Here is a 12542-nt window from a genome sequence, read left to right as displayed (position 1 = left end):
TATGTTACCACTTATGGGGTATGTTACCACTTATGGGGTATGTTACCACTTATGGGGTATGTAACCACTTATGGGGTATGTAACTACTTATGGGGTATGTAACCACTTATGGGGTATGTAACCACTTATGGGGTACATATTTTACCACTTATGAAGTATGTAACCACTTATGGGGTATGTAACCACTTATGAGGTACATATGTTACCATTTATGAAGTATGTAACCACTTATGGAGTACATATGTTACCACTTATGAAGTATGTAACCACTTATGGGGTACATATGTTACCACTTATGGGGTATGTTACCACTTATGAAGTATGTAACCACTTATGGGGTATGTTACCACTTATGGGATATGTAACCATTTATGGGGTACATATTTTACCACTTATGAAGTATGTAACCACTTATGGGGTATGTAACCACTTATGGGGTATGTTACCACTTATGAAGTATGTAACCACTTATGGGGTATGTAACCACTTATGGGGTACGTAACCACTTATGGGGTATGTAACCATTTATGGGGTATGTTACCACTTATGGGGTATGTAACCATTTATGGGGTATGTTACCACTTATGGGGTATGTTACCACTTATGGGGTGTCTTACCACTTATGGGGTATGTTACCACTTATGAGGTATGTAACCACTTATGGGGTATGTAACCACTTATGGGGTATGTAACTACTTATGGGGTATGTAACCACTTATGGGGTATGTAACCACTTATGGGGTACATATTTTACCACTTATGAAGTATGTAACCACTTATGGGGTATGTAACCACTTATGAGGTACATATGTTACCATTTATGAAGTATGTAACCACTTATGGAGTACATATGTTACCACTTATGAAGTATGTAACCACTTATGGGGTACATATGTTACCACTTATGGGGTATGTAACCACTTATGGGGTATGTAACTACTTATGGGGTATGTAACCACTTATGGGGTATGTAACCACTTATGGGGTACATATTTTACCACTTATGAAGTATGTAACCACTTATGGGGTATGTAACCACTTATGAGGTACATATGTTACCACTTATGAAGTATGTAACCACTTATGGGGTACATATTTTACCACTTATGAAGTATGTAACCATTTATGGGGTATGTTACCACTTATGGGGTATGTAACCATTTATGGGGTATGTTACCACTTATGGGGTATGTTACCACTTATGGGGTATGTTACCACTTATGGGGTATGTAACCACTTATGGGGTATGTAACTACTTATGGGGTATGTAACCACTTATGGGGTATGTAACCACTTATGGGGTACATATTTTACCACTTATGAAGTATGTAACCACTTATGGGGTATGTAACCACTTATGAGGTACATATGTTACCATTTATGAAGTATGTAACCACTTATGGAGTACATATGTTACCACTTATGAAGTATGTAACCACTTATGGGGTACATATGTTACCACTTATGGGGTATGTTACCACTTATGAAGTATGTAACCACTTATGGGGTATGTTACCACTTATGGGATATGTAACCATTTATGGGGTACATATTTTACCACTTATGAAGTATGTAACCACTTATGGGGTATGTAACCACTTATGGGGTATGTTACCACTTATGAAGTATGTAACCACTTATGGGGTATGTAACCACTTATGGGGTACGTAACCACTTATGGGGTATGTAACCATTTATGGGGTATGTTACCACTTATGGGGTATGTAACCATTTATGGGGTATGTTACCACTTATGGGGTATGTTACCACTTATGGGGTGTCTTACCACTTATGGGGTATGTTACCACTTATGAGGTATGTAACCACTTATGGGGTATGTAACCACTTATGAGGTATATAACCACTTATGGGGTATGTTACCACTTATGGGGTATGTAACCACTTATGGGGTATGTTACCACTTATGGGGTATGTTACCACTTATGGGGTATGTTACCACTTATGGGGTATGTTACCACTTATTGGGTATGTAACCACTTATGGGGTATGTTACCACTTATGGGGTATGTAACCACTTATGGGGTATGTAACCACTTATGAGGTACATATGTTACCACTTATGAAGTATGTAACCACTTATGGGGTACATATTTTACCACTTATGAAGTATGTAACCATTTATGGGGTATGTTACCACTTATGGGGTATGTAACCATTTATGGGGTATGTTACCACTTATGGGGTATGTTACCACTTATGGGGTGTGTTACCACTTATGGGGTATGTTACCACTTATGAGGTATGTAACCACTTATGGGGTATGTAACCACTTATGAGGTATATAACCACTTATGGGGTATGTTACCACTTATGGGGTATGTAACCACTTATGGGGTATGTTACCACTTATGGGGTATGTTACCACTTATGGGGTATGTTACCACTTATGGGGTATGTTACCACTTATTGGGTATGTAACCACTTATGGGGTATGTTACCACTTATGGGGTATGTAACCACTTATGGGGTATGTAACCACTTATGAGGTACATATGTTACCACTTATGAAGTATGTAACCACTTATGGGGTACATATTTTACCACTTATGAAGTATGTAACCATTTATGGGGTATGTTACCACTTATGGGGTATGTAACCATTTATGGGGTATGTTACCACTTATGGGGTATGTTACCACTTATGGGGTGTGTTACCACTTATGGGGTATGTTACCACTTATGAGGTATGTAACCACTTATGGGGTATGTAACCACTTATGAGGTATATAACCACTTATGGGGTATGTTACCACTTATGGGGTATGTAACCACTTATGGGGTATGTTACCACTTATGGGGTATGTTACCACTTATGGGGTATGTTACCACTTATGTGGTATGTTACCACTTATTGGGTATGTAACCACTTATGGGGTATGTTACCACTTATGGGGTATGTAACCACTTATGGGGTATGTAACCACTTATGGGGTACATATGTTACCACTTATGGGGTATGTTACCACTTATGGGGTATGTAACCACTTATGGGGTATGTAACCACTTATGGGGTATGTCACCACTTATGGGGTATGTTACCACTTATGGGGTGTGTTACCACTTATGGGGTATGTAACCACTTATGGGGTATGTTACCACTTATGGGGTATGGAACCACTTATGGGGTATGTTACCACTTATGGGGTATGTAACCACTAATGGGGTATGTAACCACTTATGGGGTACATATGTTACCACTTATGGGGTATGTAACCACTTATGGGGTACATATGTTACCACTTATGGGGTATGTAACCACTTATGGGGTACATATGTTACCACTTATGGGGTATGTAACCACTTATGGGGTACATATGTTACCACTTATGGGGTACATATGTAACCACTTATGGGGTACATATGTAACCACTTATGGGGTATGTAACCACTTATGGGGTACATATATAACCACTTATGGGGTATGTAACCACTTATGGGGTATGTTACCACTTATGGGGTATGTTACCACTTATGAAGTATGTAACCACTTATGAAGTATGTAACCACTTATGGGGTATGTAACCACTTATGGGTATGTAACTACTTATGGAGTATGTAACCACTTATGGGGTACGTAACCACTTATGGGGTACGTAACCACTTATGGGGTATGTAACCACTTATGGGGTATGTAACCACTTATGGGGTACATATGTTACCACTTATGGGGTATGTAACCACTTATGGGGTACATATGTTACCACTTATGGGGTACGTAACCACTTATGGGGTATGTAACCACTTATGGGGTATGTTACCACTTATGGGGTATGTAACCACTTATGGGGTATGTTACCAGTTATGGGGTATGTTACCACTTATGGGGTATGTAACCACTTATGGGGTATGTTACCACTTATGAGGTATATAACCACTTATGGGGTATGTTACCACTTATGGGGTATGTAACCACTTATGGGGTATGTTACCACTTATGGGGTATGTTACCACTTATGGGGTATGTAACCACTTATGAGGTATATAACCACTTATGGGGTATGTTACCACTTATGGGGTATGTGACCACTTATGAAGTATGTCACCACTTATGGGGTATGTTACCACTTATGGAGTATGTAACCACTTATGGGGTATGTAACCACTTATGGGGTATGTTACCACTTATGGGGTATGTAACCACTTATGGGGTATGTTACCACTTATGGGGTATGTTACCACTTATGGGGTATGTAACCACTTATGAGGTATATAACCACTTATGGGGTATGTTACCACTTATGGGGTATGTAACCACTTATGGGGTATGTTACCACTTATGGGGTATGTTACCACTTATGGGGTATGTTATCACTTATGAAGTATGTAACCACTTATGAAGTATGTAACCACTTATGGGGTATGTAACCACTTATGGGTATGTAACTACTTAGTTAGTACATATGTTACCACTTATGGGGTATGTAACCACTTATGGGGTATGTAACCACTTATGGGGTACATATGTTACCACTTATGGGGCATGTAACCACTTATGGGGTACATATGTTACCACTTATGGGGTACGTAACCACTTATGGGGTACATATGTAACCACTTATGGGGTATGTATCCACTTATGGGGTACATATATAACCACTTATGGGGTATGTAACCACTTATGGGGTATGTAACCACTTATGGGGTATGTTACCACTTATGGGGTATGTTACCACTTATGAAGTATGTGACCACTTATGAAGTATGTCACCACTTATGGGGTATGTTACCACTTATGGGGTATGTAACCACTTATGGGGTATGTAACCACTTATGGGGTATGTTACCACTTATGGGGTATGTTACCACTTATGGGGTATGTAACCACTTATGGGGTATGTTACCACTTATGGGCTATGTTACCACTTATGGGGTATGTTACCACTTATGGGGTATGTTACCACTTATCGGGTATGTTACCACTTATGGGGTATGTTACCACTTATGGGGTATGTTACCACTTATGGGGTATGTTACCACTTATTGGGTATGTAACCACTTATGGGGTATGTTACCACTTATGGGGTATGTAACCACTTATGGGGTATGTTACCACTTATGGGGTATGTTACCACTTATGGGGTACGTAACCACTTATGGGGTATGTAACCACTTATGGGGTATGTAACCACTTATGGGGTACATATGTTACCACTTATGGGGTATGTAACCACTTATGGGGTACATATGTTACCACTTATGGGGTACGTAACCACTTATGGGGTATGTAACCACTTATGGGGTATGTAACCACTTATGGGGTATGTTACTACTTATGGGGTATGTAACCACTTATGTGGTATGTAACCACTTATGGGGTATGTTACCACTTATGGGGTATGTTACCACTTATGAAGTATGTGACCACTTATGAAGTATGTCACCACTTATGGGGTATGTTACCACTTATGGGGTATGTTACCACTTATGGGGTATGTTACCACTTATGGGGTATGTTACCACTTATAGGGTATGTTACCACTTATGGGGTATGTTACCACTTATGGGGTATGTTACCACTTATGGGGTATGTAACCACTTATGAGGTATATAACCACTTATGGGGTATGTTACCACTTATGGGGTATGTAACCACTTATGGGGTATGTAACCACTTATGGGGTATGTTACCACTTATGGGCTATGTTACCACTTATGGGGTATGTTACCACTTATGGGGTATGTTACCACTTATCGGGTATGTTACCACTTATGGGGTATGTTACCACTTATGGGGTATGTTACCACTTATGGGGTATGTTACCACTTATTGGGTATGTTACCACTTATGGGGTATGTAACCACTTATGGGGTATGTTACCACTTATGGGGTATGTTACCACTTATGGGGTACGTAACCACTTATGGGGTATGTAACCACTTATGGGGTATGTAACCACTTATGGGGTACATATGTTACCACTTATGGGGTATGTAACCACTTATGGGGTACATATGTTACCACTTATGGGGTACGTAACCACTTATGGGGTATGTAACCACTTATGGGGTATGTTACCACTTATGGGGTATGTAACCACTAATGGGGTATGTAACCACTTATGGGGTACATATGTTACCACTTATGGGGTATGTAACCACTTATGGGGTACATATGTTACCACTTATGGGGTATGTAACCACTTATGGGGTATGTACCCACTTATGGGGTACATATGTTACCACTTATGGGGTATGTAACCACTTATGGGGTACATATGTTACCACTTATGGGGTACGTAACCACTTATGGGGTACATATGTAACCACTTATGGGGTATGTAACTACTTATGGGGTACATATATAACCACTTATGGGGTATGTTACCACTTATCGGGTATGTTACCACTTATGGGGTATGTTACCACTTATGGGGTATGTTACCACTTATGGTGTATGTTACCACTTATGGGGTATGTAACCACTTATGGGGTATGTTACCACTTATGGGGTATGTAACCACTTATGGGGTATGTTACCACTTATGGGGTAAGTTACCACTTATGGGGTATGTAACCACTTATGGGGTATGTAACCACTTATGGGGTATGTCACCACTTATGGGGTATGTTACCACCTATGGGGTATGTAACCACTTATGGGGTATGTTACCACTTATGGGGTATGTAACCACTAATGGGGTATGTAACCACTTATGGGGTACATATGTTACCACTTATGGGGTATGTAACCACTTATGGGGTACATATGTTACCACTTATGGGGTACATATGTTACCACTTATGGGGTATGTAACTACTTATGGGGTATGTAACCACTTATGGGGTATGTAACCACTTATGGGGTACATATGTTACCACTTATGGGGTATGTAACCACTTATGGGGTATGTAACCACTTAAGGGGTACATATGTTACCACTTATGGGGTATGTAACCACTTATGGGGTACATATGTTACGACTTATGGGGTACGTAACCACTTATGGGGTACATATGTAACCACTTATGGGGTATGTAACCACTTATGGGGTATGTTACCACTTATGGGGTATGTAACCACTAATGGGGTATGTAACCACTTATGGGGTACATATGTTACCACTTATGGGGGTATGTAACCACTTATGGGGTACATATGTTACCACTTATGGGGTATGTAACCACTTATGGGGTATGTAACTACTTATGGGGTATGTAACCACTTATGGGGTATGTAACCACTTATGGGGTACATATGTTACCACTTATGGGGTATGTAACCACTTATGGGGTATGTAACCACTTATGGGGTACATATGTTACCACTTATGGGGTATGTAACCACTTATGGGGTACATATGTTACGACTTATGGGGTACGTAACCACTTATGGGGTACATATGTAACCACTTATGGGGTATGTAACCACTTATGGGGTATGTTACCACTTATGGGGTATGTAACCACTAATGGGGTATGTAACCACTTATGGGGTACATATGTTACCACTTATGGGGTATGTAACCACTTATGGGGTACATATGTTACCACTTATGGGGTATGTAACCACTTATGGGGTATGTAACTACTTATGGGGTATGTAACCACTTATGGGGTATGTAACCACTTATGGGGTACATATGTTACCACTTATGGGGTATGTAACCACTTATGGGGTATGTAACCACTTATGGGGTACATATGTTACCACTTATGGGGTATGTAACCACTTATGGGGTACATATGTTACGACTTATGGGGTACGTAACCACTTATGGGGTACATATGTAACCACTTATGGGGTATGTAACCACTTATGGGGTATGTTACCACTTATGGGGTATGTTACTACTTATGGGGTATGTAACCACTTATGTGGTATGTAACCACTTATGGGGTATGTTACCACTTATGGGGTATGTTACCACTTATGAAGTATGTGACCACTTATGAAGTATGTCACCACTTATGGGGTATGTTACCACTTATGGGGTATGTTACCACTTATGGGGTATGTTACCACTTATGGGGTATGTTACCACTTATGGGGTATGTAACCACTTATGGGGTATGTTACCACTTATGGGGTATGTAACCACTTATGGGGTATGTAACTACTTATGGGGTATGTAACCACTTATGGGGTATGTAACCACTTATGGGGTACATATGTTACCACTTATGGGGTATGTAACCACTTATGGGGTATGTAACCACTTATGGGGTACATATGTTACCACTTATGGGGTATGTAACCACTTATGGGGTACATATGTTACGACTTATGGGGTACGTAACCACTTATGGGGTACATATGTAACCACTTATGGGGTATGTAACCACTTATGGGGTATGTTACCACTTATGGGGTATGTAACCACTAATGGGGTATGTAACCACTTATGGGGTACATATGTTACCACTTATGGGGGTATGTAACCACTTATGGGGTACATATGTTACCACTTATGGGGTATGTAACCACTTATGGGGTATGTAACTACTTATGGGGTATGTAACCACTTATGGGGTATGTAACCACTTATGGGGTACATATGTTACCACTTATGGGGTATGTAACCACTTATGGGGTATGTAACCACTTATGGGGTACATATGTTACCACTTATGGGGTATGTAACCACTTATGGGGTACATATGTTACGACTTATGGGGTACGTAACCACTTATGGGGTACATATGTAACCACTTATGGGGTATGTAACCACTTATGGGGTATGTTACCACTTATGGGGTATGTAACCACTAATGGGGTATGTAACCACTTATGGGGTACATATGTTACCACTTATGGGGTATGTAACCACTTATGGGGTACATATGTTACCACTTATGGGGTATGTAACCACTTATGGGGTATGTAACTACTTATGGGGTATGTAACCACTTATGGGGTATGTAACCACTTATGGGGTACATATGTTACCACTTATGGGGTATGTAACCACTTATGGGGTACATATGTTACCACTTATGGGGTATGTAACCACTTATGGGGTACATATGTTACGACTTATGGGGTACGTAACCACTTATGGGGTACATATGTAACCACTTATGGGGTATGTAACCACTTATGGGGTATGTTACCACTTATGGGGTATGTTACTACTTATGGGGTATGTAACCACTTATGTGGTATGTAACCACTTATGGGGTATGTTACCACTTATGGGGTATGTTACCACTTATGAAGTATGTGACCACTTATGAAGTATGTCACCACTTATGGGGTATGTTACCACTTATGGGGTATGTTACCACTTATGGGGTATGTTACCACTTATGGGGTATGTTACCACTTATGGGGTATGTAACCACTTATGGGGTATGTTACCACTTATGGGGTATGTAACCACTTATGGGGTATGTAACTACTTATGGGGTATGTAACCACTTATGGGGTATGTAACCACTTATGGGGTACATATGTTACCACTTATGGGGTATGTAACCACTTATGGGGTATGTAACCACTTATGGGGTACATATGTTACCACTTATGGGGTATGTAACCACTTATGGGGTACATATGTTACGACTTATGGGGTACGTAACCACTTATGGGGTACATATGTAACCACTTATGGGGTATGTAACCACTTATGGGGTACATATATAACCACTTATGGGGTATGTAACCACTTATGGGGTATGTAACCACTTATGGGGCATGTTACCACTTATGGGGTATGTTACCACTTATGAAGTATGTAACCACTTATGAAGTATGTAACCACTTATGGGGTATGTAACCACTTATGGGTATGTAACTACTTATGGGGTATGTAACCACTTATGGGGTATGTAACCACTTATGGGGTATGTAACCACTTATGGGGTATGTAACCACTTATGGGGTATGTAACCACTTATGGTGTATGTAACCACTTATGGGGTATGTAACCACTTATGGGGTATGTAACCACTTATGGGGTATGTTACCACTTATGGGGTATGTTACTACTTATGGGGTATGTAACCACTTATGTGGTATGTAACCACTTATGGGGTATGTTACCACTTATGGGGTATGTTACCACTTATGAAGTATGTGACCACTTATGAAGTATGTCACCACTTATGGGGTATGTTACCACTTATAGGGTATGTTACCACTTATGGGGTATGTTACCACTTATGGTGTATGTAACCACTTATGGGGTATGTTACCACTTATGGTGTATGTAACCACTTATGGGGTATGTAACCACTTATGGGGTATGTAACCACTTATGGGGTATGTTACCACTTATGGGGTATGTTACTACTTATGGGGTATGTAACCACTTATGGGGTATGTAACCACTTATGGTGTATGTAACCACTTATGGGGTATGTAACCACTTATGGGGTATGTAACCACTTATGGGGTATGTAACCACTTATGGGGTATGTAACCAATTATGTGGTATGTTACCACTTATGGGGTATGTTACTACTTATGGGGTATGTAACCACTTATGTGGTATGTAACCACTTATGGGGTATGTTACCACTTATGGGGTATGTTACCACTTATGAAGTATGTGACCACTTATGAAGTATGTCACCACTTATGGGGTATGTTACCACTTATGGGGTATGTTACCACTTATGGGGTATGTAACCACTTATGGGGTATGTTACCACTTATGGGGTATGTTACCACTTATTGGGTATGTTACCACTTATGGGGTATGTTACTACTTATGGGGTATGTAACCACTTATGTGGTATGTAACCACTTATGGGGTATGTTACCACTTATGGGGTATGTTACCACTTATGAAGTATGTGACCACTTATGAAGTATGTCACCACTTATGGGGTATGTTACCACTTATGGGGTATGTTACCACTTATGGGGTATGTAACCACTTATGGGGTATGTTACCACTTATGGGGTATGTGACCACTTATGGGGTATGTAACCACTTATGAGGTATATAACCACTCATGGGGTATGTTACCACTTATGGGGTATGTAACCGCTTATGGGGTATGTTACCACTTATGGGGTATGTTACCACTTATGGGGTATGTTACCACTTATGGGGTATGTTACCACTTATGGGGTATGTTACCACTTATCGGGTATGTTACCACATATGGGGTATGTTACCACTTATAGGGTATGTTACCACTTATGGGGTATGTTACCACTTATGGGGTATGTTACCACTTATGGGGTATGTAACCACTTATGGGGTATGTTACCACTTACGGGGTATGTAACCACTTACGGGGTATGTAACCACTTATGGGGTATGTAACCACTTATGGGGTATGTAACCACTTATGGGGTATGTTACCACTTATGAAGTATGTTACCACTTATGAAGTATGTAACCACTTATGGGGTATGTAACCACTTATGGGGTATGTTACCACTTATGGGGTATGTAACCACTTATGGGGTATGTAACCACTTATGGGGTATGTAACCACTTATGGGGTAGGTAACCACTTATGGGGTACAACAGTATGCATGCTCTGATTGTCTGATAATATCTTTCCATCTCTGGATTGTTTTCAAGCCAAGCTGTTTTTCTCATTATTTGGATCAACATCACCTTTATGTGATGGCATAGGGTTGGTGCGGAGTTGGGGTAGGGTTAATGTAGGGATGGGTCAGTGTAGGGATGGGTTAGTGTAGGGGATGGGTTAGTGTAGGGGATGGGTTGGTGTAGGGATGGGTTGGTGTAGGGATGGGTTGGTGTAGGGATGGGTTAGTGTAGGGATGGGTAAGTGTAGGGGATGGGTTTGTGTATAGATGGGTTAGTGTAGGGATGGGTTAGTGTAAGGATGGGTTAGTGTAGGATTGTGTTAGTGTAGGAATGTGTTAGTGTACGGATGGGTTAGTGTAGGGATGGGTTAGTGTAGGGGATGGGTTAGTGTAGGTATGGGTTAGTGTAGGGATGGGTTAGTGTAGGGATGGGCTAGTATAGGGATGGGTTAGTGTAGATATGGGTTAGTGTAGGGATGGGTTACTGTAGGGATGGGTTAGTGTAGGAATGTGTTAGTGTAGGGATGGGTCAGTGTAGGGGATGGGTTAGTGTAGGATGGGTTAGTGTAGGAATGTGTTAGTGTAGGAATAATGTGTTAGTGTACGGATGGGTTAGTGTAGGGATGGGTTAGTGTAGGGGATGGGTCAGTGTAGGGGATGGGTTTGTGTATGGATGGGTTAGTGAAGGGATGGGTTAGTGAAGGGATGGGTCAGTGTAGGGATGGGTTAGTGAAGGGGATGGGTTTGTGTATGGATGGGTTAGTGTAGGGATGGGTTAGTGAAGGGATGGGTTAGTGTAGGGATCGGTTAATGTAGGGATGAGTTAGTGTAGGGCTGGGTTAGTGTAGGAATGTGTTAGTGTAGGTAATTGGTTAGTGTAGGTATGGGTTAGTGTAGGAATGTGTTAGTGTAGGGATGGGTCAGTGTAGGGATGGGTTAGTGTAGGGGATGGGTCAGTGTAGGGGATGGGTAAGTGTAGGGGATGGGTTAGTGTAGGGATGGGTTAGTGTAAGGATGGGTTAGTGTATGGATTGGTTAGTGTAGGAATGGGTTAGTGTAGGGGATGGGTTAG

The 12542-nt window shown here is 40.9% G+C and overlaps 1 protein-coding gene across 5 annotated transcripts in view; it reads left to right on the top strand.

Annotated features, from left to right (window-relative positions):
- Positions 1 to 12542, top strand: part of LOC5502652 (DDB1- and CUL4-associated factor 6) — a 35234-nt gene that overhangs the window by 5144 nt on the left and 17548 nt on the right. Inside the window, exon 1 of one of the 5 annotated variants that reach the window (XM_048721945.1) lies at positions 10868 to 10906. The exons of the other annotated variants lie outside the window; for them this stretch is intronic. Within the exon in view, the coding sequence (XP_048577902.1) occupies positions 10883 to 10906 (24 nt within the window). The 5' untranslated portion in view covers positions 10868 to 10882. Of the gene's footprint in view, positions 1 to 10867; positions 10907 to 12542 lie in introns of those variants that run through there. 5 annotated transcript variants of the gene reach the window in all.

Source organism: Nematostella vectensis, chromosome 14 (assembly GCF_932526225.1).
Source record: "Nematostella vectensis chromosome 14, jaNemVect1.1, whole genome shotgun sequence".
Classification (NCBI taxonomy): Eukaryota; Metazoa; Cnidaria; class Anthozoa; order Actiniaria; family Edwardsiidae; genus Nematostella; species Nematostella vectensis.
This window is presented reverse-complemented; position numbering and strand designations above follow the sequence as displayed.